Source organism: Oncorhynchus clarkii, chromosome 23 (assembly GCF_045791955.1).
Source record: "Oncorhynchus clarkii lewisi isolate Uvic-CL-2024 chromosome 23, UVic_Ocla_1.0, whole genome shotgun sequence".
Classification (NCBI taxonomy): Eukaryota; Metazoa; Chordata; class Actinopteri; order Salmoniformes; family Salmonidae; genus Oncorhynchus; species Oncorhynchus clarkii.
This window is the reverse complement of record NC_092169.1, coordinates 3,231,252-3,258,284: the sequence shown is the minus strand read 5'-3', so window position 1 is coordinate 3,258,284 and position 27,033 is coordinate 3,231,252. Positions and strand designations below refer to the sequence as shown.

The 27,033-nt window shown below is 42.3% G+C and overlaps 1 protein-coding gene across 3 annotated transcripts; it reads left to right on the top strand.

The window, feature by feature from the left end:
- The first annotated feature begins 577 nt into the window (after positions 1-577).
- Positions 578-25,813, top strand: LOC139381690 (regulator of microtubule dynamics protein 2-like). 3 transcript variants are annotated; one of them, XM_071125391.1, is made up of 5 exons: positions 578-585; positions 2,757-3,232; positions 15,893-16,085; positions 16,463-16,565; positions 25,749-25,813. In XM_071125391.1, exons 2-5 carry the CDS (start codon positions 2,766-2,768, stop codon positions 25,811-25,813), a joined length of 828 nt encoding a protein of 275 aa, XP_070981492.1. In that variant the 5' UTR covers positions 578-585; positions 2,757-2,765. The 3 variants fall into 3 exon arrangements, with proteins under 3 accessions (XP_070981492.1, XP_070981490.1, XP_070981491.1); XM_071125389.1 differs by lacking the exon at positions 578-585 and adding an exon at positions 1,615-1,675; XM_071125390.1 differs by lacking the exon at positions 578-585 and adding an exon at positions 1,620-1,670.
- The last annotated feature ends 1,220 nt before the right edge of the window (positions 25,814-27,033 follow it).

Below are 27,033 nucleotides of genomic sequence, written 5' to 3'. Positions count from 1 at the left end.
ACCTCTTCCACATGAAGACAGTACACAGGGAGAAGGAAGTGTGTGACATTAAAAAGGGCACTTACAACAACAAAAGGAATGTACAGTAATATCAGGCATGTGAACTATTCAGATTTGGTGTAATTATACAACATGAAATGCAAGACATGTTACACAGGGTTAATTGATAGGGCAATTTTTCACAAAGTGTAATGAATTCATACTACAAAATTGTAGGCTGATAATACACAGCCAATACTGTAGGTGGCAGCATTCACCTATAACATTTGTTTGCCGACCGCCACAATACCAACAAATACGAAGAAGAAGAAGAACTTGTCTAAAGATAGGAAGCGTGATGTTGGAAAGATGGCGGAAGCGGATGATGAAGTGGATTCTGAACACAATGGCGGTAGAATCAAGGAGAATTGGAGTATTGTCCAAAATAATAGAAAATGGAGTAAAGTAGTGTACAGTGATGAGAAGGACCCATCATATCTAGTAGGAGTACAGTTTGTTAATGAATGAGCAACTGAGCAGAGTACCAATCTTGAAGAAACCATTTGTTATCCAAACTGGTGGAGAGTGCTGGGTAAAGTGAAGGCTGTGAGGATCACGAGGGGTGGCCCTGTTTATATTTTTTTGTGCTTCTGAACCGATTTGATCTGTTTGAAGTGTAGTGTGTGTCTCTTTGGAACAGGGCACCCCTCAAGGGGGTTATATTTGGCGTCTTGTGGTCGATTTTGAAGAGATTAAAAATATTCCTGGGGTGACTTGAAGCACGTCGGATGAATCGTGTAGTGATTGGTGAAAAAGTGAGGAGTCTATGTTTGTTTTAAAAATGGAGTCTCTTCCTACTCAAGTGCAGTTAGGGTATAACTACAGAGTAGTCAGAGCATTTATCCCAAGACCAATGCAGTGTGATCACTGTGAAGCTTTTGGTCATGTATCAAGTGTTTGCAGATGAGAGAAGCCGAGATGTCCAAGTTGTGGAAAAAACCATATGTGTTTATAAAAGTAATGAATGTTGCAATTGTGGTGGGAACCATGAAGCCACGTCTTTTGAATGCTCCACAATTGTGAACGAGAATGAGGTGGCCAAAGTCAGGGCTGTGCAGAGCATTTCATATGCAGCAGCTGTGAAAAGGGTTGAGGGTTTGAATGGTGCACCAGAAGAGTCCATGGTGCATTGCAGGCTGCAGGGGTTGCCTTTCACCAGCAGGATCCTGACATTTTAAAGGTTAAGAAGGTGGACTTTTTGACCTTTATTGCTATGGTAATTAATGGCAACTGCCTAGGTGGAGAGAAGGTCCAGGAAGATCAAATTCATTGTGGATGCACCTCAGAGCGGTTCCTGGGGTTGAAAGATTTCTCAGCGAAATATTTACATGGAATATTGGCGCAAGCCGTACCTCCTTCTCAGGTCTTAGAGCCTGAGAAGGGACACATGTTGAATTGAAAGAAGGAAAAAGTGGGAGTTTTGTTTGTTTCGGCAATGTACAATTATATTAGGGTGGATTAAGGTTCACTATTACTTATGGATTTATTATTTAATTGTATTTTGGGGGGGGTTCAAACCGTCCAGTTGGTGGCGGCAATACACCTTTTTGGGTGTAGTCTGCCATAAAACCCACAAGAAGAAGAACTTCTCAAACGGGAGATATAGAAGAAAGACTGATCGCTTCTCCGCAGTAAGGTCACTGACAGACACAATTTCAAACTTTTTGGAGATAAAAATATATAGAATTGTTTGATATTATTTAATAGGTTAATGAAAGTAACATATTTTTATGTTTAGTTAGCAATTGTATCTGTGTGCTTATAGCTAGCAGACACCACATATAGTTAACACTCATGTTTGGCACTAACGTTAAGTTGGCAAGCTAGGTGACTGTCCATGCCATGGCATGGCTTTTTCTTTAACATTATTCTGGCTCGCGAATTGACTAGATAAACTAGCTTGAGTATTAGCTAGCGTGCTAATCCTGTTAACGTTAACCCTTTGCGCAAACGTAGCTAGCTAGTCTAACATTGAGGTGAATGCGAGGACATTACAGGAGAGTGACTTATTTCTCCCCAGGAGGTCGTCGCCAGCTGTAGCTTGACAGCTAGCTACTAGCTAGCTAAGAAGGTCACTTTCTCAAACTCATCTTTGCTGTCACTGTATGGTTGCTGGGTTGCAGAAGTTTCGTGTCTTACTAGTTACAGTAGCTACATTTTTATATCCCAAACTAGCTTGCTTGACCTTTCAAGTGAGGCACTCCACATTTTGACAGGTAGCTGACCATTCCAATTACAATACTGCCCTGAACAATGACCTGTCTGTTGATTAACAGTGACCTTAATTGGCTTGAGGGCAATTTATCCGTAGGTCTCACCTCAGTGTTAGTAGAAACTGCTAAGAGCTTAGACAAATACCCTAAATGGTATTATTTTAGAGGCACTGAGATTATACCTGCTCATCTGACAGAAGCTATCAAATCCATTTGGATACAGACTGGTAGAATGGAATTAGGTTAGAATGGAGGTGCGGATTGGGTTAGGCATTTACATCACAGGTAAAAGACTACAAGAGCTGAGGGCTGGCTAACTCCGCTCCTTGCTCAGTCAACTATGCTGTACCCAGATCTTGGACCTTTGCTGATATGTATGTTAACCTAATTTCTCTGTGCCGAATATTCAAGTAGCCTAAAGGATTCTTAAAATCAGAAGTTGTTCCTGCACAACAAAACATTCATTATTCATGTGTCTTTCTCATTTCTCCCCTTTCTCTCCAGGCCGGCAGGATGGCCCTGTCAGACAAGGCTCTGGTCCTGGGTGTGTTGGCTGGAGCGGCTGGCCTCAGCCTGGGCACTGTGGTGTTGTACAACAGTAGGAGGGCCGTGCCAACGAGTGGACATGGTGTGCACAGTAAGCTGTACCTCAGCAGTAATGACCAGCGGGTGGCTGGAGCCAGTATGGTGGTCAGGGAAATGCCGGGTCAGGCTGAGGTTTCTGATCGTCTTGCAGCGCTGATCCAGTGTGTGTCAGAGCTGAAGGATGAGGTCCGGGCCCTAAAGAGTGCCATCCCAAAGCTGCAGGATCACGTCAGGGATGAGCTGAGAGGACGCAGCGGCCGGGCTGAGGGGGCTGTGGCGCGCATAAGGGCAGGCCCACCAAACCGAACTACACCCACACGCAGGAGGAAAGTTGCAGGGGGAGTGGCCAGAGCTGGAGGCCAAAGCTCTGAGGAGGAGGCTGAGAGTGAAGGAGGGTGAGTCCCATCTCTCGCTCTCTCTCTGGGATATTCACATGTTTGGTTCAGATACAGGGGGGAAATCCACCCATCAGTATGATTTCATAAAAAAAACAAGGCACTGTTCATAGTATTTCACATGCCTTTATTTCTATGCTATTGCTGAGCGATCATGGATTTTGGTTTGATTGAATAATCATAATTTATTCACATTACTTTAATAAAATATTTGTTTTATTTTATTTCATTCCAAGTCATCATCTCATCTCTATAGAGCTGCTGCCTAAGGCCTCCCGAGTGGCGCAGTGGTCTAAGGCACTGCATCGCAGTGCTAGCTGTACCACTAGAGATTCTAGGTTCGAGTCCAGGCTCTATTGCAGCCAGCCACGACCGGGAGACCCATGGGGTGGCGCACAATTGCCCAGCGTCGTCCGGGTTAGGGGAGGGTTTCGCCAGCACTAGCGACTCCTGTTGAGGGCCGGGCGCAGTGCAATGGTGTTTCCTCTGACACATTGGCGCGACTGGCTTCCGGGTTAAGTGGGCATTGTGTCAAGAAGCAGTGCGTGCGGCTTGGTTGAGTTGTGTTTTGGAGGACGCACGGCTCCCGACCTTCACCTCTCCTGAGTCTGTACGGGAGTTGCAGCGACGAGACAAGACTGTTACTACAAATTGGATATTGGGGAGGAAAAAGGGGTAAAAAAAAAAAAGAGCTGCTGCCTATGATGTCTGACAAAAATCACAATTTGAGGAAATACGGCATACTTTTATGACTGCTGAATACCACCTATCAATCACTTAGATCATGTGTTTTCAGGCTCACAAAGCAACTGCTTTCTATCTAAAAAAAATATATATATATATATCTCTAAAAAAACTGAAAGAAATGGAATTCAAATAATTGAACCGACGTCGATCAATTAGTTGTTTAAAAAATGAAAAACAACAGACATTTCGGTTAATGACTCAGTACTATTTTATGTTCAATGGCTCAAGCTCCTTTTACATTTCCTACAATACACTAATATTCACTGATATTAATATATGATTGCAGTAGGTTATGTCATCTCCTCTGTCAAAGCATCCACCATGCATTTTATACTCAAATGCTGGTTTCCTCTGCCAGCTGCACCACCTTAACTATCCCACCTGTACTTGATCAGTGAGCACAGTTGAATGCATTTAATTTAAAACATGTACATGCTTTGCAAGAATGATTTCCCTAATAAGCCTAACAAGCACATGGACACATCTGAAATAAGGCTACTGATGGGACTTTTGATAAACGCAGGAAATCAATCAAAATAAACGTTCTGCCACAGCGACTTATTTTTGTGAAGACTATTTGATTGAGTTCAGACATACAAGGTTTCTATTAGAGGTCGACCGATTGTGGGCGGTTACATTGCACTCCACGAGGAGACTGCGTGGCAGGCTAACTACATGTTACACGAGTGCAGCAAGGAGCCAAAGTAAGTTGCTAGCTAGCATTAAACCTATCTTATAAAAAACATTAAATCTTAACAATCACTAGTTGACTACACATAGTTGATGATATTACTAGTTTGTCTAGCTTGTCCTGCGTTGCATATAATCGATGTGGTGCCTGTTAATTTCTCATCGAATCACAGCCTACTTCGCCAAACGGGTGATTTAACAAGCGCATTCGCTAAAAAAGCATTCGTGAAAAAAGACTGTCGTTGCACCAATGTGTACCTAACCATAAACATCAATGCCGTTATTAAAATCAATACACAAGTATATATTTTTAAACCTGCATATTTAGTTAATATTGCCTGTGAACATGAATTTCTTTTAACTAGGGAAATTGTGTCACTTCTCTTGCGTTCCGTGCAAGCAGAGTCAGTATATGCAGCAGTTTGGTCCGCCTGGCTCCTTGCGAACTGTGTGAAGACCATTTCTTCCTAACAAGACCGTAATTAATTTGCCAGAATTGTACTATGGAATAACATTGAAGGTTGTGCAATGTAACAGCAATATTTAGACTTAGGGATGCCACCCGTTAAAATACTGAACGGTTCCAAATTTCATTGAAAGAATAAACGTTTTGTTTTCGAAATGATAGTTTCCGGATTTGACCATATTAATGACCTAAGGCTCGTATTTCTGTGTGTTATTATGTTATAATTAAGTCTATGATTTGATAGAGCAGTCTGACTGAGCGGTGGTAGGCAGCAGCAGGCTCGTAAGCATTCATTCAAACAGCACTTTCCTGCATTTGCCAGTAGCTCTTCGCTATGCTTCAAGCATTGTGCTGTTTTTGACTTCAAGCCTATCAACTCCCGAGATTAGGCTGGTGTAACCGATGTGAAATGGCTAGCTTGTTAGCGGGGTGCGCGCTAATAGCGTTTTCATTTGGTGACGTCACTCGCTCTGAGGCTTGGAAGTAGTTGTTCCCCTTGCTATAGAAGGGCCGCTGCTTTTGTGGAGCGATGGTAACAATGCTTTGAGGGTGGCTGTTGTCGATGTGTCCCTGGTTCGAACCCAGGTAGGGGCGAGGAGAGGGACGGAAGCTATACTGTTACACTGGCAAAACTATAGTGCCTGTAAGAACATCCAATAGTCAAAGGTATATGAAATACAAATGATATAGAGAGAAATAGTCCTATAATAACTACAACCTAAAACATCTTACTTGGGAATATTGAAGACTCATGTTAAAAGGAACCACCAGCTTTCATATTTTCTCATGTTCTGAGCAAGGAACTTAAACGTTAGCTTTTTTACATGGCACATATTGCACTTTTACTTTCTTCTCCAACACTTTGTTTTTGCATTATTGAAACCAAATTGAATGTTTCATTATTTATTTGAGACTAAAATGACCCAATATGACTCGGTCTTCATCATGTGATATAGTATATGATCTATTTTTGTATTACACTTCCATTCTATTAGCTTTAAAGTAGACCATCTGATTATTATTTATGTATTATATAAAGTTAAAATAAGTGTTCATTCAGTATTGTTGTAATTGTCATTATTATAAATATAATATAAATCAGCCGATTTAATTGGTATAGGCTTTTGTTGGTCCTCCAATAATCGGTATCGGCGTTGAAAAATCATAATCGGTCGACCTCTAGTTTTGTATGTGAACTATTTCTAGGATGCATACTTTTAAGTTTTTCCAAAACTCACTTCACTTGCGCGTAAAGAGGGAGTCTTGCGCTACTGGAGCCGGCACATAGGCGGATCAAATGCACCGATTTTATAAGCTGTTACATGTACTAATAATTTTAAGATTGCTCAGGACACCAGATGTTTTACCCTTGTTAGAGAAAAGGTGGGCTATCAAGGGCGGATCACACTCTTGGTCCTGACTCGCTATTGAATCCTACTGGGGAGAAATAATGGGTTTTGAAACATTCATTTAAACAAACATGAATTTCTCTGTATTTAGGTGAAATACTTACACAATAGAGACGAGTACCTGTTGAAGGTCCTACTTGCAGCCAGCCATCTCCCGACAGGAACACAGAACCTAACAGGTGGAGGCTGGGGCTGTGGTGGGAACAAGAAGCCAGCACATATTAGCAGTGAGTGAGCAGATCCGGTCAGCTTAAAAAGACCGTCAAATACTGCTTAATCAAACTGAATCATTAGCTCATCATGAATCATTAGGTTAGCTCCATATTTATCTCCTGGCAGAGCTCTGGCAGCAGTCGCCTGGAGCAATTATTGCTGTAACAACCTAACAAGCAGGCCAACAGCCAGCCAGAGTACTCTGGGTAGTTAATCATTGTTGTTTTGGTGTCTTAGTTCAGTCTGTCTGTGGCTGTGCCTCGCACTTCCTCGTTTAGACTTTGAGGGCCAATTCACTGTTACTCAGGCCATCATTTACTACAGGGTGTATGGTTCAGACTGGTGGAACCGGTCCATACTTGAGTGATATAGTTTGGTGTGATAGGAACCAAAATAATAATCAGATGGTCTACTTTAAATCTAATAGAATGGAAGTGTAATACAAAAAATAGATCATATACTATATCACATGATGAAGACCGAGTCATATTGGGTAATTTCTGTTACCTTTTGTAATCAATGGAGTTTGCCTCTCCAACAGGGACGAGGGTAAACTAGTGTTGTCATGATACCAGAATTTTGACTCCGATACCACATTGATACCATGGCATAAAAAGGTGTATTAGCCAAAGTCACAGAATGGCACTTGATCCAGACAGGTCTTTTGAGTTCAAATATCATTACATTTAAGTTTTTTTTATGTATGTATTAATTAGTCAGTTATAGAATCATACAATCAATTTGACTTTGGTCAACAACAAAATAAAAACATCTAACTACAGTGCCTTGCGAAAGTATTCGGCCCCCTTGAACTTTGCGACCTTTTGCCACATTTCAGGCTTCAAACATAAAGATATAAAACTGTATTTTTTTGTGAAGAATCAACAACAAGTGGGACACAATCATGAAGTGGAACGACATTTATTTGATATTTAAAACTTTTTTAACAAATCAAAAACTGAAAAATTGGCCGTGCAAAATTATTCTTATGTCGGATGCATTTTGTCTCCATCTCTTGCATTTGGAACTTCACAAAAGGCACTGATTTACACGATTACAGTCCATTCAGAAAGTATTCAGACCCCTTAAATTTTTTTCACATTTTGTTACATTTCAGCCTTATTCTAAAATGGATTAAACATGTTTTTTCCCTTCTCAACCTACACACAATAACCCATAATGACAACAAAAAAACGTTTTTTAGAAATGTATGCAAATGTATTAAAAATAAAAAACAAATACCTTATTTACATAACTATTCAGACCCTTTCCTATCAGACTTGAAAATGAGCTCAGGTGCGTTCTGTTTCCATTGATCATCCTTGAGATGTTTCTACAACTTGATTGGAGTCCACCTGTCGTACATTCAATTGATTGGACATGATTTGGAAAGGCACCTCTCTATATAAGCGGTCCCACAGTTGACCGTGCATGTCAGAGCAAAAACCAAGTCATGAGGATGAAGGTATTGTCCGTAGAGCTCCGAGACAGGATTGTGTTGAGGCACAGATCTGTGGATGGGTACCAAAAACATTTTTATTTATTTAAGGCAAGTTGGTTAAGAATAATTTATTATTTTACAATGACAGCCTACGCCGGCCAAACCCTAACCTGGACGAAGCAGGGCCAATTGTGCATTGCCCTGACTCCCAATCACGGCGGTTGTGATACAGCCTGGAATCGAACCAGGGCCTGTAGTGAAGCCTCTAGCACTAAGATGCCGTGCCTCATTGAAGGCCCCCAAGAACATTGGCCTCCATCATTCTTAAATGGAAGAAGTTTGTAACCACCAAGACTCTTCCTAGAGCTGGCCCCCCAGCCATACGAGGGAGAAGGGCCTTGGTCCGGGAGGTGACCAAGAACCCAATGGTCATTCTGACAGAGCGCCAGAGTTCCTCTGTGTAGGTGGGAGAACCTTCCAGAAAGACAGCCATCTCTGCAGCACTCCACCAATTAGGCCTTTTAATGGTAGAGTGGCCAGAAGGAAGCCACTCCTGAGTAAAAGAGACATGACAGCTCGCTTGGAGTTTGCCAAAGGGCCCCTAAAGGACTCTCAGACCATGAGAAACAAGATTCTCTGGTCTGATGAAACCAAGATTGAGCTATTTGGCTTGAATGCCAAGCGGCACATCTGAAGGAAACCTGGAACCATCCCTACGCTGAAGCATGGAGGTGGCAGCATCATTTTTTTTCAGCAGCAGGAACTGGGAGACTAGTCAGGATTGATGGAAAGATGAACCAAGGCCCCCAAACTAAATCAATCCCTGAGAGGCCTCTCTCACTACCAGTGATGCGTTCTCTATGAGCTGAGCTTAATGCTACCTAGATCAGAGGATGTTGGGAGTTTAAACTCTTCATGTTGGTTTTGACGCTTTACCGTGGTGACCACTGCTGCTCAAGCTCCCTTGGAACACTCCAACCTGGATTCTTCATCTGCATGTTAAATGTACAATCCCTCTCACTGAGAGAATGTTGTCTGTGTAGAACTAGCATTAGATCTTAAGACTTTAATATGGCATTTACAAACCCATTCATTTGGTGCCAAGGTTAAAGTAGCACTACATCAAAGTACAGGGCAACTATTTGTATCATGTTTAGTCCTGTACACTAATTAGTGTGTGCTCTACACACAGTGCGGTTAAAACATTGCACCCAAAAGGATAGGTGATGATTGGCCTTAAAGGTGTTAAGCACTGTCATTGTGTCATCAAAGCAGCTGGAGGGAATTTCTTTCATCCTTCATCTCTATTAAGCTTTTGAAAATATGCTCCGCGACAACATTACTGGAACGCTCTATGTATTCAGGGAGAGTAGCAATCCACAGAGTCAGTGCTGAACATGTCCCATTGGCCCTTTTGATGTTTTCAGCAGTGTTGTATTACAGTAAGAAATGCTAACCCAAATCTGAGCCTTCAAGACAAGTGTAAAATGGTGTACGTAGTACCTGTACTTTTTTTTTCTCTCTCAGAATGTTCATCATCCTTCTCAACCTTTTATAAGGCACCTGCTGCCACTGTAGTAGGCCTCCACTCTCTTTACCCTTTCGCCTTGTCCCCTAACTAGACCTGAATCAAACTGGTACGGAACACAGTCAAGTTAAAGATGGCCATGTGTGTATGTGTGTTTTTGTTTAGTGTTGAAACAGCACCGCGGGCCCTGTGATGATTTTTCCCCATCTGTAAATGGAGGAAGCACAAACAACACACATGCATCCTGGTAGGGATGTTATGATGACCGTATTACCGCCACACTGGTGGTCACTAGTCATGACGGCAGTCAAATTCCATTTAGTCACAGTAATTAGGCTTCTCCAAGCTGTAATGGTCATTAGTAACCTACCAAACTTGCTAGCTGCCTTGTACTCAGCACTCTATTGTCCCTCTAATCACTCTGACATCAATGCAAATTTTATTAAAAACCTAATCAAACACTTAAATGTTTTATAGGCAATGCAATTGTGTGAGAGAACCAAGTGATGGACTCTTATGACTGGAAAGAGCTTCTGGAGAACAGAACAGCGATTTACTTGCCTCGAACTGGAACAATATTTTTTCTTTAAGAGGTTAATGAGTCCGGCCATAAGCAAACAAGAAAACGCTCCAGAAGCAGCGCTCCTAGTGGCCGGAGACTTTAATGCAGGCAAACTTAAATCCGTTTTACCTAATTTCTACCAGCATGTCACGTGCAACCAGAGGAAAAAAACTCTAGACCACCTTTACTCCATCCACAGAGATGCATACAAAGCTCGCCCTCCCCATTTGGCAAGTCTGACTAGAATTCTATAATCCTGATTCCGCTTACAAGCAAAAACTAAAGCAGGAAGTACCCGTGACTTGCTCAATACGGAAGTGGTCAGATGACGTGGATGCTACGCTACAGGATGTGTTGCTAGCACAGATTGGAATGTGTTCTGGGATTCATCCAATGGTATTGAGTAGTATACCACCTCAGTCATCGGCTTCATCAATAAGTGCATCGACATTGTCCCCACGGTGACCGTGCGTACATATCCCAACCAGATGCCATGGATTACAGGCAGCATCTGCACCGAGCTAAAGGCTAGAGCTGCCGCTTTCAAGGAGCGAGACACTAATCCGGACGCTTTTAAGAAATCCCGCTATGTCCTCAGACGAACCATCAAACAGGACAGTGGTGTAAAAATACTTTAAAGTACTACTTAAGTCGTTCTTTTGGGGCATCTGTACTTTACTATTTATATCATTGACTACTTATCGTTTTACTTCACTACATTCCTTAAGAAAATATTGTACCTTTTTTACTCCATACATTTTCCTTGACATCCAAAAGTACTTGTTACATTTTTAATGCTTAGCAGGACAGGAGAATAGTCAAATTCACGTACTTATGAACCAAACATACCATCCTTACTGCCTCTGATCTCGCGGACTCACTAAACACACATGCTTTGTTTGTAAATTATGTTGGAGTGTGCCCCTGGCTCTCTGTAAATAAAAATAAAAAAAATATATATATATATTGTGCCACCTGGTTTGCCTAATATAAGGAGTTTATAATGATTTATACTTTTACTTTTGATACTTAAATATATTTTAAACCAAATACTTTTACTCAAGTAGAATTTTACTGGGTGACTTTTACTTGTAATTTTCTATTAAGGCATCTTTACTTTTACTCAATTATGACTGGGTACTTTTTCCACCACTGAAACAAGCAAAGCGTCAATACAGGCCTAAGATTGAAGCCTACTACACCGGCTCTGACACTCGTTGGATGTGGTAGGGCTTGCAAACAATTACGGACTACAAAGGGAAACCCAGCCACGAGCTTCCCAGTGACGCGAAGCTACACTGAAGCATGCATGAGAGCACCAGCTGTTCCGGATGACTCTGTCATCATGCTTTCCTTACCCGATGTGAGCAAGACCTTTTTTTAAAAGGTCAGTGTTCACTTGGCCACGGGGCCAGACGGATTACCAGGACGTGTAAGAGCATGCGCGGACCAACTGGCAAGTGTATTCACTGACATTTTCAACCTCTCCCTGACCAAGTCTTTAAAACCTACATGTTTCAAGCAGACCACCAGCATTATGGCCACACAAAGGGATTATCCAGTGCTTGTAAAATTGTGAATGAGAGACTGATGTGTGCAGCCTGAGCAAAAAACAAAGCAGAGCTCTGCTTTGCATGCCTTTTCATGCAACTTTATTTTCAAATCGTTAGTTGCATCATGCAGCCTTAGAATGTATTAAGTTAAAACATGAAGCCCAATGTTTGTATTACAACTAAACTTGCATAAATAACTCTAAATTAAGCGTAATAGGGGACACTTTTTCTTTTAAGCGCTCAACACGGAATAGCCGCATGCATGTGCACTCCATCTTTTTGAGAAAAAAATCATATATTCTATTCAGCTATGTTCAGTTGTATTCATCATACTATAAAACAACACCACAGAATTCTAAGTAAATCTTGTCTGCTAAGTGAACTAGTGTAGCCCACAGCCTTATAGCATAGCCAAATCAGGGCTTAACATAATGACAACTCTGAGTATGCTATTCTGTTCTTCTGAAATAGATGATATGAAGTAAATGTAGTCTTTCTATAGACCGGTCTAAAATAATGGATTTATTGTGATGGTGTAGGCTATATTACATGGATTTGAGTTTTAAAAATGTAGATTGTTCCAAAGGTCTGCATCAGTGGCTTGTAGGCTATGCGTAGAAGCCAGGAGATGCTAAATGTGTTTTGTTAATTAACGGTCAATTACCGTGAGGCCGGCAGTTATTTACTTGACAATCACCGGCTGACAATTTCATGACCTCCACAGCCCTACATCCTGGGCTTTTTTTCTGTCTCGACTCTAGTGATTCAATGGCCGTGGAATGGTGTGACAGGAATGCATTCAGTGCTCAGCATTGCTGCCTCTCACCATCTTTCATTGAGTAAACAAGCGCAGAGAGGGAAAGAGAGGACTGCATGAACAAAGGAATGGACTGGACAAGTGAATGAATCGGTAAGGCATGATGGAGAGCATGCAACTGGGGAGGTCTCCGCTAGGGATCTGGATAAATACTGTGAATCACTCAATGTACAAGTACATTATGTGCAAGCGCAAAAAATAAATACACCACAATTTGGAGACTGGTCATCGCAGCTCAAACAAGCAAGTCCATTCATAAATTTAAGTCCTGTTGTATTGGCCGATTTAACTGAAAAAAAATATATATTTTAAATAATAAAAAAAAAAAAATGAGTTCAGCACAGGTTTGGAGCTTACTCCGAGGTCACTGTGCAGAGAGGGGTTTAGGAACCTGGGTTTGTTTCAGCAGGAGGGAGGGGAGGGGTGAGTTTGGAGCAGGGGTTGGTGTGTGTGACAGTCTGTGTGTGGCACGGAGGAAGAAAGACTAGCCAAACTGACTCGCTCTAGTTAGAACTTATGGCAGCAACCCGTTTTTCTATCATTCCATCTGGTAGCCTGTCCTCACTGCATCATCGTTGTAGCGAAAGAAGCTAGCCAGCTAAGTTAGCCTCAATTAGCCTTGCTACTTTTGTGTGCTCCCCAACAACTCCATTCATATGAAACAACAGCCTAACGGTTGGTTGATCATTGTAGCCAACTCCTCGTTTAGCCTTAATTCTTTAATTTTAATTCCTTTTTGCTTTGATAAGAAATCCCCCACTTCATTGCTACACATGGAGCCTCTGGCTGTAGCCACTTTGATTGGCCGACAGCAACAATAAGCACCATGTCTTTTTCCCCCTTTTTTTTATGGGGCACACTCATAAAAACAGTCATGTTTTGAATGTAATGGTCTATCGTTGTAGGCTATATAGCAATGTCACATAGATACTTTTATTTCAATTTATACCAAGCCTTTTCATTGTCAAAATAGGCCTATATTTCTTTTGTGAAAATAGAATTCCAACGTTGGCTTGCCAGGTTCTTACGTCATTGAATTTTGCTGCCTGCCCTGCAGAGAAGCAGTGTTGCAGTTTTCCTGCAAACACATACATTTGTCTCAAAGGCACTGATTTAAGTAATCAGCTATTCGGGCTTGAGGTGAGGTATGTGGGGTGAGAGGGATCTAAGATGGGGCCTCCAGTTGTGGGCCCAAGATGCACCTGTCAGTAGCCCACTCCAACACACCTCACCCAGAACCATCGCTCCCAGACAAAAACTTTCCCAGAACCACAGATGACGCACACGCAGCTGTTGCCGGACCTTTAATGGAGGCATTTCATGTTTGAACTTTTTCACTTTCAGTCCTCCATGTCTTTTTATTTCTACCTGACTGTCAGCTTTTTCCCTTCCCCTACTCAAGTGTTAGCTGTGGGTGTAAGTACATCCTTAGCTACAGTAATGGAAAGGGGACCTTTTTCGAAGGCTGTAAAAGCAGTGCTAATGCGGGCACATTGTATGCCTCACAATGACCGAGACAAGTGTCCGACACTGAGTGCCATGACAGAGACCAGTCTCCCTGTGTTTGGCACGGGAAACCCTTCAAGTGTCTGTCAAACTTTTTAACTGCTAGTGACAAAATTAAGTGACCCACTTGTGTAAACAAGCATGTCGCTGTTTGCGTGTAAATATGCAGTGAATGTTAATCTGTTATTGGAAGTGTCTGGCAGAGAGGGGGTAATAAAAATAACTCTAACTGAAGCTCCCTTTCTGGAGATACTTTCACCCTTCACTTTACGTTTTATTTCACCTTTATTTAGGGGCGGCAGGTAGCCTAGTGGTTAGAGCGTTGGGCCAGTAACCGAAAGGTTGCTAGATCGAATCCCTGAGCTGTCTTTCTGCCCCTGAACGCAGTTAACCCACTGTTCCTAGGCTGTCATTGTAAATAAGAGTTTGTTCTTAACTGACTTGCCTAGAACAAATTATTATTTACAATGCTGGTCTACATTTTTAGGAATGCTCCACTAACAGTAAATTAGAGAATGATCTCCAGCTCAGGACTCCCAGCTATGCATTTGATTTGCTAACGTACTAGCTTGCAAGATTGAGCTTCTCGGTTACAATAACCAATCCCCTCCTGGATCAAGATCCCTACTGCCTAAATTTGTTTTGTGCGTAATTACATTGTGTGCACTGCCGTATAGGAACGGTATGAAAATCTTCAACCCTAGTTTGAACCACCTTCATTCAGTTCATCTTCCTCACACCTATGTTTACTATGAAAACACATTCCAAGGGAACTGAGAATATACACTGATTGTACAAAACATTAGGAACAGTGCTCTTTCCATGAGACTATCCAGGTGAAAGCTATGATCCCTTATTGATGTCACTTGTTACATCCACTTCGATCAGTGTAGATGAAGGGGAGGAGACAGGTTAAATAAGGATTTTTTAAACCTTGAGACAACCAACTGTTCCATTCTGAGGCCATTCTGAGGATGAATGGGCAGAACAAAAGATGGAAGTGCCTTTGAACAGAGTATGGTAGTAAGTGCCACGCACACCTGGTTTGGGTGTGTCAAGAACTGAAACGCTGCTGGGTTTTTCACACGTTTCCCATGTGTCTCAAGAATGGTATACATTTAACGTAGAACTATAACTAAACAAAATACTACCCTGTCACTATGAATGTATGAATCTTATTATAATCAAAACACGGAATATAACGTGTGTAGTTTTAGTCAAGAATTAGAACAAGGACTTTCTGTTCCTTGTTAGAAACGAATGGAGCTATTGTCAGACGGCTGGAATACTGTGTTTCTTACATTCTGTCCCCACTCAGGGAGGGGAGAGACCTTGGGCTTGTAGTAGATCGTTTAACAGGTGTTAGACAATGTGAGAAGGCTTGAACCATATTGCCATTGTATCTGAGAGGAGGGACATTTATGACAATGTGAGGTATATAAACCAATGTACATGGTATTATGTGCAGAGCTCTCAAGAATAAACACTATTGGGTAATGTTGATGACTGGTCTCTGTCTCTTTATGTAAATGAGAACCATTCAAATTCTTATAAACGGACAGAGTGTTTTAATGGAATTGGTTAATGAACATGAATTGAATTGGTTAGGAACAAAATTCCTCTAACAATTACCTGACAAATTGAGGCTGTTTTGAGTGCAAAGGGGGGTGCAACTCAATATTAGGAAGGTGTAGGCTGTGGTGCTAATGAATGCTTTTTGTGTTTCAGGTACATAACAGCTTTAACCGACTCTGAGGAAGAAGAGCAGATTGAGGCTGAGGGTCAGAGTCCGTATGAAGTGACTGTGATCGAGCCTCGGAATGAGTTCTCAGCCCTTCTGGAGAGGGTGGACGCTCTACACGAAGGCAGCGATGGAGACAAGAGGGAGTGCCTCCGCACCATGCTGGATAAGCGGGAGCAGGTGGGCCACATCAACCAACTTTCCAAGTCTTGAGTTCGGATGTCCTAGGGCTAGTAGATATCTGTATTTGTTAAAAATCACAGCAGTAGCAGACATGGGTTCACATAGTATTTGCTTTCTTTCAAAAAATGTCCCATGCGCTTGTTTGAGCTTTGCTTGGGTTTGCTTGGTGCAATGCAACAAATTGAATAGTTCCAAAAGAGCAAATCTTGTTCATCTGGCACTGTAGACAGGCCTAATCCAAAGGTGCTTACAGTATTTGAAAGAAAGCAAATACTATTTGAATCCAGGGTGGCGCAGAAGAGCGCCTAGGTGAAGCCTGCCTCCAAATAAATGTCAAAAATATAAAGTTTGACACGAACACCTCTTTTCTTCAGTTTGGACAGAACACTACGTTCTTATGGCGACTAGTTCGGGCCTACGTGGATGTTCATGACATCACTACCAACCTAGAGCAAAAGAAGACCCAAGCAGAAACTGGTAATAAACCACATACTGATCCTTAGCATTCACACCATTTACCAAAGATTAGGATTATACAATTCCAGAAGCTTTTCAAAAATGCCCAGGTTTTTATTTCCCAAAAATCCGAAGGTTTTCAGAAATCTCCCAATTCCGAGGTTAGTGTCCAGAAATGTGCATCCAAAACAGAGCTCCTAGCAGCTCCTGGTATTGGTGCCATGTAAGCTCATTTTTACAGCTGGTTCTGCAGGCCACCCACTTGTTGGCATTGTCCACTTCTCGAGAGTGGCCTGAAAGTAGTCCTGAACTGAATGACACCTGGAAAACTAACCCAGTTGACATGAACCTCTAGTAACCATACTATGACCTCAGTCAGCCAGTTTGAGATCTGGCCACAGAGCCAATTGAAAGGATCTGAGTTTTGGCTATGTTTTTGAGCACATGTCTTCTGTCACCCGAAGGCTTATAATGAAGTACTCACAACGACATGTGCATCACCAATAATGCACGATGAACAATTGACAGGGTCTATTCCTCCATATTAAATTATCCTAAGGAATAGGACAGTTGTGTGTGTGTGTGTGTGGGGGGGGCTTATTTCCCCCCCATGCAATCCATCCAGCATGTTCTCATTCTTAGTTTGGCCAAAACAGCACTACATATAACCGTGATCTTTTCACGCTTTTCAGATGTGCAGATTAGTATGACGTAATGCTGTTGTCAAAACAGAAACCTCTCTAACATAGCTTCTATAAAAGGCAATAAAAAAGTATGTATTCTCTTTAAACACACAACCATAATGTTTGTACTATACAGCTGTGATATCATGCACCACTTCCAAGTGAACAGGTGTTCCCTCCCCCCAAAAAATGTTTAATGCGTTATGTTTGCATGCTTTTCTTTTTTCCCTGCCTTTTCCAAATACTCCATCCCTGCATTGCTTGTTAGCAAAGTTACACATCTCAGCGCTCTTTGCATGTCTTGTGTTACACTAACTAGTCTCTCATTGCCGTACCACCAAAATCATATTGTCATGCCTCCCTCTGAGATTTGTTGTATTGCAAAAATGGTTTGAATAGTCCACTGGCTCCCAGCAGCAAGATTTTAATTGGATGTTACATTTCAAGAACCCTCCCCCACATGCCCGTAGAAGAGGTGCTGTGCGTTATGTGCGTCACTATTTTCCGTAGGACACGGTTTGTAGATTTGTTACATGTGCTAGTTTTCAAGTTATCAAGTGTGGCTAACTGTCTGCGATTTTATATTTATTGAAAGTGGATTACGCTGTTTAAAGTCAAACGTCACAACACGTTCTAAACTGCTCTGGTGACACACACTTTTTGCCTCGTCTCCATTCATCCACATGGCTGCGCTTTGCTGCCACCGAAAAAATCCTGCCCATTTTTTACATTTTTTGTAAGGACCCCAAAAAACAGGCGGTGGGAGGACTTATTCAAGTAAGTAAATACATTTGGAAAAGTAGGGTAACTCAACTGAGCTGCTAGCTAGAAAACTTTACACACTGTTTAGCTAAGTTAAATTAAATGTCAGCAGCTAGCTAATGTTCTATTACCTAGCTATCTTGACATACTCATTGTTTTAAATTTACAGTCTCCAAATGCATTTGTAGATAACATCCATGGAAGAGGGTGAAATTGTAGCTCCGTGAAGGGAGAGCTTAGGCAACTGGATAGGGCAGGTAACTTTGTCGGAGGACATTATGAAAAGTTTACAGATTCAGTTACTGTACTAGAGTAAAACTTTGAGGACAGAGATACTGTAATACCAACTTAATATTCAGTGATGTATAATGAAGCCTGTTTTCTTTTTTATGTTTTCTGTCCTCAAATATGGAGCACTGTGAAAGCCTGTGTTTGCAGATGAAGCGAGAAATCCCAATGAATGTCCCAAGAGAGTAATGGCGCATATCCATACAGTGTTTTACTCAAAAGGCTCAGACTTTTCGGTTTCCATCTACACCTGCCGGCACCCGTGTCTCACTGGGCCATGGCTCCGGCAGACCTGCTCTCACTTGGGGCCAAAGCAGGGCCACTGGTACTTTTCAACTTGCATTTCCATAACAATGGCTAACTGTGAACCTGAACACCTCACAAAGCAACTGTGTATACCAGCAGTATTTTTGTATAGAACATTTGCTAACATGGGTAGTATGTGTAGGCCGACCTAAATTAGCACATGTTGTATACAAAAATACAGTTAAAACATCACACAAGCAATGTATAAACCAATTTTATAATTGGAGAAGTCCAACCCTTGTTGGAGGTCTGTTGGGTGTGCAGGGTTCTGTTTCAGCCCATCAGTAATGAGTTAATAATCAAGTGTGCTATTGTTGGGCTGGAACAGAAGTCTGCTCACCAAGTGGATCAGTGGAGCAAGGTTGGCCACCGCTGGTATGGAGTTCTTTTGTTAACCCTAAATGATGCTTTAGTTATAATTGCCTACTTATTACTACTCAATTATCTGTCTAATCCTTACATACATACGAGATAGCTTATTTGTACATTTTGTAGTGAAATGTTTAAACTTGTTTTGTTAGTTCAACTATTATTAAAAATGTCAATGTTGATCAATCACATATCACAATCCTGCAATAAAGAGGGGAAGTGGTTCTGTCTTTGTTTCTGTGTTGTATTCTCAAATTAAAATGTCCTTTTTGTCTAGTTGTAAGATCTAATTGATGTTATTCTTTAACACAGACCTCAAAGCAAATCAGGAGGAGGAAAGAGGTTTATTCAAAGAGGATAAATCATAGATGTTATGGTAGATGGATGTTTCTCCCCTGTCCTCAGGGATTCTCTCCTGTGATTCTCGCCAGTGAACAAAGGGACAGGATGTAGTTTATAACCCAGCCCTAGCCTGTGGTTGACCAATACATACGTTGGCAATACATACGTTGGCAGAGATTACAGCCTCGAATCTTGTGTATGATGCTTGACACGCCTGTATTTGGGGAGTTTCTCCCATTTCTTCTCTTCGCAGATCCCCTTAAGCTCTGTCAGGTTGGATGGGGAGTGTCAATGCACAGCTATTTTCAGGTCTCTCCAGAGATGTTAGATAGTGGTTCGGGCTCTGGCTGGGCCACTCAAGGACATTCAGAGACTTGTCCCGAAGCCCCTCCTGCGTTATCTTGGCTGTGTGCTTAGGGTTGTTGTCCTGTTGGAAGGTAAACCTTCACCCCAGTCTGAGGTCCTGACCGCTCTGGAGCAGGTTTTCATCAAGGATCTCTCTATACTTTGCGCCGTTCTACTTTCCTTCAATCCTGACTAGTCTCCCAGTCCCTGCCTCTGAAAAACATCTCCACAGCATGATGCTGCCACCACCATGCTTCACCATAGGGATGGTATTGGCCAGGTGATGAGCGGTGTCTGGTTTCCTCAACACGTGATGCTTGGCATTCAGGCCAAAGAGTTCAATTTTGGTTTCAAAACCAGAGAATCTTGTTTCTCATGTTCTGAGAGTCCTTTAGGTGCCTTTTGGCAAACTCCAAGCAGGCTGTCATGTGCCTTTTACTGAGAAGTGGCTTCTGTCTGGCCACTCTACCATAAAGGCATGATTGGCGGAGTGCTGCAGAGATCGTTGTCCTTCTGGAAGGTTCTTCCATTTCCACAGAGAAACTCTGGTGCTTTGTCAGTGACCATTGGTTCTTGGTCACCTCCCTGAACAAGGCAATTCTTCCCCGATTACTCAGTTTGGCTGGGTGGCCAGTGCTAGGATGAGTCTTGATGGTTCCAACCTTCTACCATTTAAGAATGATGGAGGCCATTGTGTTCTTGGGAACCTTCAATGCTGCAGACATTTTTTTTGGTACCCTTCCTCAGATCTTTGCCTCAACACAATCCTGTCTCGGAGCTCTACGAACAATTCCTTCGACCTCATGGCTTCGTTTTTGCTCCGACATGAACTGTCAACTGTGGGACCTTATATAGACAGGTGTGCCTCATGTCCAATCAATTGAATTTACCATCTCAATGATGATGATCAATGGAAACAGGATGCACCTGAGCTCAATTCAGAGTCTCATAGCAAAGGGTCTGAACACTTATGTAAAGGTAAAAAACAAGGTATTTTTTAGTTGTAATAGATTTGCAAAAATTTCTAAACTTGTTTTCTCTTCGTCATAATGAGGTATTGTGTGTAGATTGAGGAAATGTTTTATTTAATCTATTTTTGAATAAGGCTGTAACGTAACAAAATGTGGAAGAGGCTTACAAATATCTGGGCATCTGAATAGATGAAAAGCTGTCTTTTTAAAAAGTTTATTGTACTTCTATAGAAATAGGTCCTGCCTCTCGCTAAATAGTAGAAAGCAGATTATTCAGTCAACGTTCCTAGACTATGGCGACATCTATATACAGTTGAAGTCGGAAGTTTACGTACACTTAGGTCAGAGTCATTTAACCACTCCACAACTTTGTTTAAAAAAAAACTATAGTTTTAGCAAGTTGGTCTACTTTGTGCATGACAAGTCATTTTTCCAACAATTGTTTATAGGCAGATTATTTCACTTATAATTCACTGTATCACAATTCCAGTGGGTCAGAAGTTTACATACACGAAGTTGACTGTGCCTTTTAAACAGCTTGGATTTTTTTTTTTTTAATCATGTCATGGCTTTAGAAGCTTCTGATAGGCTAATTGACATAATTTGAGTCAATTGGAGGTGTACCTGTGGATGTATTTCAAGGCCTACCTTCAAACTCAGTGCCTCTTTGCTTGACATCATGGGAAATTCAAAAGAAATCAGCCAAGACCTCCAGAAAGACAATTGTAGACCACAAGTCTGGTTCATCCTTGTGAGCAATTTCCAAACGTCTGAAGGTACCACGTACATCTGTCCAAACAATAGTACGCAAGTATAAACACCATGGGACCACGCAGCCGTCATACCGCTCAGGAAGGAGACACGTTCTGTCTCCTAGAGATGAACGTACTTTGGTGCGAAATGTGCAAATCAATCCCAGAACAACAGCAAAGGACCTTGTGAAGATGCTTGAGGAAACGGGTACAAAAGTATCTATATACTTTGCAGTTTGCAACTGCACATATGGACAAAGATTGTATTTTTTTGAGAAATGTCGTCTGGGCTGATGAAACAAAAATACAACTGTTTGGCCATAATGACCATCGTTATGTTTGTAGGAAAAAGGGGTAAGCTTGCAAGCCGAGGAATACCATCCCAACTGTGAAGCACGGGGGTGGCAGCATTATGTTGTGGGGGTGCTTTGCTGCAGGAGGGACTGGTGCACTTCACAAAATAGATACTTTTATTTGCTCATAATACCATGTGAATATATTGAAGCAACATCTCAAGGAAGGGTACCACATGAGGGAGGAGGACCATGATGGACCCTCCACCTCCAAATCGATCCCGCTCCAGAGTACAGGCCTCGGTGTAACGCTCATTCCTTCGACGATAAACGCGAATCCGCTCATCACCCCTGGTGAGTCAAAACCGCGACTCATCAGTGAAGAGCACTTTTTGCCAGTCCTGTCTGGTCCAGCGACGTTAGGTTTGTGCCCATAGGAGATGTTGTTGCCGGTGATGTCTTGTGAGGACCTGCCTTTAGAACAGGCCTACAAGCCCTCAGTCCAGCCTCTCTCAGCCTATTGCGGACAGTCTGAGCACTGATGGAGGGATTGTGCGTTCCTGGTGTAACTCGGGTAGTTCTTGTTGCCATCCTGTACCTGTCCCGCAGGTGTGATGTTCAGATGTACCGATCCTGTGCAGGCGTTGTTGCATGTGGTCTGCCACTGCGAGGACGATCAGCTGTCCGTCCTGTCTCCCTGTAGCGCTGTCTTAGGTGTCTCACAGTTACAGACATTGCAATTATTGCCCTGGCCACATCTGCAGTCCTCATGCCCCCTTGCAGCATGCCTAAGGCACGTTCACGCAGATGAGCAGGGACCCTGGGCATCTTTCTTTTGGTGTTTTTCAAAGTCAGTAGAAAGGCCTCTTTAGTGTCCTAAGTTTTCATAACTGTGACCTTAATTGCCTATCGTCTGTTAAGCTGTTAGTGTCTTAACAATCGTTCCTCAGGTGCATGTTCATTAATTATTTACGGTTCATTGAACAAGCATGGGAAAGTGTTTAAACCCTTTGCAATCAAGATCTGTGAAGTTATTTGGATTTTTACGAATTATCTTTGAAAGACAGGGTCGTGAAAAAGGGACGTTTCTTTTTTTGATGAGTTTAGTTTTACCAATGTATCATACAAGGTTATCTGACTTTTCTCAAAAATAACTTCATTGTGGCTAGCTACTTCTTGTCACTCATGGTAGCCTGCACAGCCAAATAATCACTCCAGCATTGTATACCTATTTCTCCCCTCTTGCTGCAGCTTTGCTGCAAAAACATATTAGAACAGTTGCAGCACATTGGTTTTCTCACCAGCGCTTATTTGGGTAACATTTTTAGTCCGCGCGCACTGTTGCTGCTACGGCACTTGTCTGGTGAGCACCCTTGGAGCTCCGCCCAAGCAAAGCATGTGATTTGTTTGACGTGTTGCGAGGCGTCACTGGGTTTCCACCCCTCTAGCTGATTTCTGCCATTGAACTTCCCCTGGCTTCTAGTGATGGGAAGTTTGGCTCTTGTTACTGACTTTTTGACTCGTTCAGTCAAAATAAATATTTTGACTAATTTCGTTAATTTTAGTCCAGAGCACGCAGGACCCCCTACCAACGAACGATTTAACTTAAAACTCAAAAGAGTCATTATTCTACAAGCCTCTTTTTCATGTTGTTCACCATGAGCAGAAAGGAAGAGGCGAAGTGAAAGGTTTGACTCTCGCCAAAATCTGTCTAAAATATATCCAATGCCTTTCTATGGGCTTATTTTGGACCTAAGCTTGTTGCCTGCTTTGACGCTTTTGGGACAACTACTCCCATTTGTTAGGGCGGAGAGGGGCTTGGTGAAGCTGTCATTTCTGACTAAGACTTGTAAAAGTATGCTTTAAACAATGTAGATTTTGTTAATTGCTAGGCATACAAATCAGATCATTTATTGATACATTTGAACCGAGGTCTAGTTATGGCCGCAACCGGACTACATTGTGAACGACTCTTGGTGGAATGCATTGCTTGACTGGCGTGAGGGTGATAAGCACATTCGCAAACTGCAGCAACCCAAGTGATTTGTGTTAGAATTCGTTGAGCAAAGGCTGTGTGCATGTTTTGGTTCTACAAAGATTTCTCGATAACATAAATTAATTGCATTTGTTCTTGCGCCATACAATCAATTATCAGTTCTTCTCTATGCTGCCTGCAGCATGATCTTTTTTCCTGCGCTCATACAGTGGATTCGGGAATTATATACAAAAACATTTTTACCGGTTTTTCTCCCCAATTTCGTGGTATCCAATTGTTTTTTAGTAGCTACTATCTTGTCTCATCGCTACAACTCCCGTACGGGTTTGGGAGACGAAGGTTGAAAGTCATGCGTCCTCCGATACACAACCCAACCAAGCCGCACTGCTTCTTAACACAGCGCGCATCCAACCAGGAAGCCAACCCGGAAGCCACCAATGTGTCGGAAGAAAACACTGTGCACCTGGCAACCTTGGTTAGCGCGCACTGCGCCCGGCCCGCCACGGGAGTCGCTGGTGCGCGATGAGACAAGGATATCCCTACCGGCCAAGCCCGCTAGGCCAATTGTGCGTTGCCCCACGGACCTCCCGGTCGCGGCCGGTTACGACAGAGCCTGGGTGCGAACCCAGAATCTCTGGTGGCACAGCTGGCGCTGCAGTACAGCGCCCTTAACCACTGTGCCACCCAGGAGGCCCCTATATACAAATGTTTTAAATACAAATTTTTACTACTCAATCTACACACACTACTCCATAATGACAAAGCAAAAACAGGTTTTTAGAAACGTAAAGAATAAAATAAAAACACAAGTATTCAGACCCTTTGCTATGAGACTCAAAATTGAGCTCAGGTACATCCTGTTTCCATTGATCGTCCTTATGATGTTTCTACAACTTGATTTGGAGTCCACCTGTGGTAAATTCAATTGATTGGACATGATTTGGAAAGGCACACACCTGTCTATATAATGTGCCACAGTTGACTGCATGTCAGAGCAAAAACCAAGCCATGAGGTCGAAGGAATTGTCCGTAGAGCTCCGAGACAGGATTGTGTCGAGGCACAGATCTGGGGAAGGACACCCTCCCAAAAATGCTTGGGGCATTGAAGGTCCCCAACATTCTTAAATAGAAGAAGTTTGGAACCACCAAGACCATTCTTGGAACTAGCCACCCGGCCAAACTAAGCAATCAGAGGAGAAGGGCCTTGGTCAGGGAGGTGACCAAGAGCCTGATTGTCACTCTGTTAGAGGTACATATTTCCTCTGTGGAGATGGTTGTCCTTTCAGAATGTTCTCCCATCTCTGCAGCACTCCACAAATCAGGCCTTTATGGTAAAGTGACCAGATGGAAGCCTCTCCTCAGTAAAAGGCACATGACAGCCTGCTTGGAGTTTGCCAAAAGGCACCTAAAGGACTCTGACTATGAGAAGCAAGATTCTCTGGTCTGATGAAACCTAGATTAAACTCTTTGTCCTAAGTGCCAAGCGTCACGTCTGGAGGAACCTGGCACCATCCCTACGGTAAAGCATGGTGGTGGCAGCATCATCCTGAGGAGATTCTTTTCAGCGGCATGGACTGGGAGACAAGTCGGGATCGAGGCAAAGATGAACGGAGCAAAGTACAGAGAGATACTTGATGAAAACGTTATCCAGAGTGCTCAGGACCTCAGACTTTGGCAAAGGTTCACCTTCCAACAGGACAATAACCCTAAGCACACACCCAAGACAACACAGGAGTGGCTTCGGGACAAGTCTCGGAATGTCCTTGAGTGGCCCGGACTTGAACCCGATCGAACATCTCTAGAGAGACCTGAAAATAGCTGTGCAGCAATGCTCCCCTTCCAACCTGACAGCTTGAGAGGATCTACAGAAAAGAATGGGAGAAACTCCACAAATACAATTTTATCAATTTTAGAATAATGCTCTGACGTAACAAAATGTGTAAATAGTCTGAATACTTTCCCGAAGGCACTGTATATATGCCTAATACATTTGTATATACTGTATATGACGTGAACAAACGTGCTTCCGGTATTGTGTATACTGAGCTCGTGTTATCCTGCAGTAGCTTTGTTCATTTCCTCATTCTCTCCCCTCAGGGAAGAAAGTTGGAGAGGAAGCCGTAAAACTGAACCCTATGTGTGCCGAAAGTCATCAGTGGTGAGTATTTTTCACTCTAGCCATACACTACACATACATCGTCTTAAACCTATGTCCCAATCCTAGATGGGAAACTTGATTCGTTTGTAACCCTAAAGTTATGTAACTTATGGCTTGGTAATATGTCAATTTATCCACTCAGATCCCAAAAGAGTGAAATGTTGTTACCTCTCCTTGCATGTCCACTCCAATGATTGCATATATTTTAGCCTCATTGTTGTTAGTATGAGTACATTTGACTCAGCCCTGTTAGTGAGTCACTCTTCCTCCAACACCCATCTATGAGCACATTGGCTGTGTAGTGTGCACTATGCACACACCCACATTTCCAGACATGTACAAGCACATTGAAATGAACTAGGTAAACAGAGGCTAGTGTTAAAACCTATTTGAGGTGTGTGTGTGTTTTAACTATACTTGTGGGGACCTTGAAGTCCCCAGAAGATTAGTAAACTGACATTTTGTTAGTCCCCACAAGGTCAAATGCTATTTCTAGGGTGTTTAGGGTTAAGGTTAAAATTTAATTCAATATATTAATATTTATTTCAGTCTTTTACCATTCTAATTTTCGGAGTGGACACGTTGTTTGCAGAGCCACAACCTATGCTACACTTGTGAAAAACACGTTTTAGTTCCATTTACGAGTTTTGTCAATTTAGTCATTGTCTTTTGTTTGGAGCACTCCTGTCAATGTTGAGTAAGGATGCCCACATAGAAGTAGGGCCTATATGCTACTAGGCCTGCGTGCAAATGTAGGCATATAAATGTGCCTGATAGTATTTCTGATTGGCTTCACGCACCACCACTAATAAGCTGTGGAGCTTCTTTTTTTCACCACAAACAGCAAGCAAACAAAGTCTGTTTTTACATCTACCGAGAATGACAATAGTTCCTCTATGTATTTGAACAACCTTTCCAGCTCTCCTTTTCGATAACCACTTAGTGTGAAGGGGAAAAATGTCATGCTCTTATCCAGTGGAAACATCAAAAAATGATTACTTCTTATCCCTTGCTCAAATAGCCTACAGCTGTGTCTGTCCCGGAGCTCACTGGTGCTGGAAACTCTGAGGGACAGAATATTTTATACAATGTTGCAAGTTTGCTAGCACAGCTTTGGGCCAGACCAAAGTTAATAGTTGATACAATGTTTCAAGTTGCAGACAGGCCATGCATAGCCATAGGACGCCACACAATTGGCCCAGCGTCGTCCGCATTTAGCTGGGG

What these genes read in the sequence shown, in the direction of transcription:
- LOC139381690 (XM_071125391.1), top strand. Translation starts at nt 2,766, where the DNA reads ATGGCCCTGTCAGACAAGGCTCTGGTCCTGGGTGTGTTGGCTGGAGCG. An exon ending in GAGGCTGAGAGTGAAGGAGG is followed by an intron (nt 3,233 to 15,892) that starts GTGAGTCCCATC and finishes TTTGTGTTTCAG; the next exon opens with GTACATAACAGCTTTAACCG. An exon ending in TGCTGGATAAGCGGGAGCAG is followed by an intron (nt 16,086 to 16,462) that starts GTGGGCCACATC and finishes TCTTTTCTTCAG; the next exon opens with TTTGGACAGAACACTACGTT.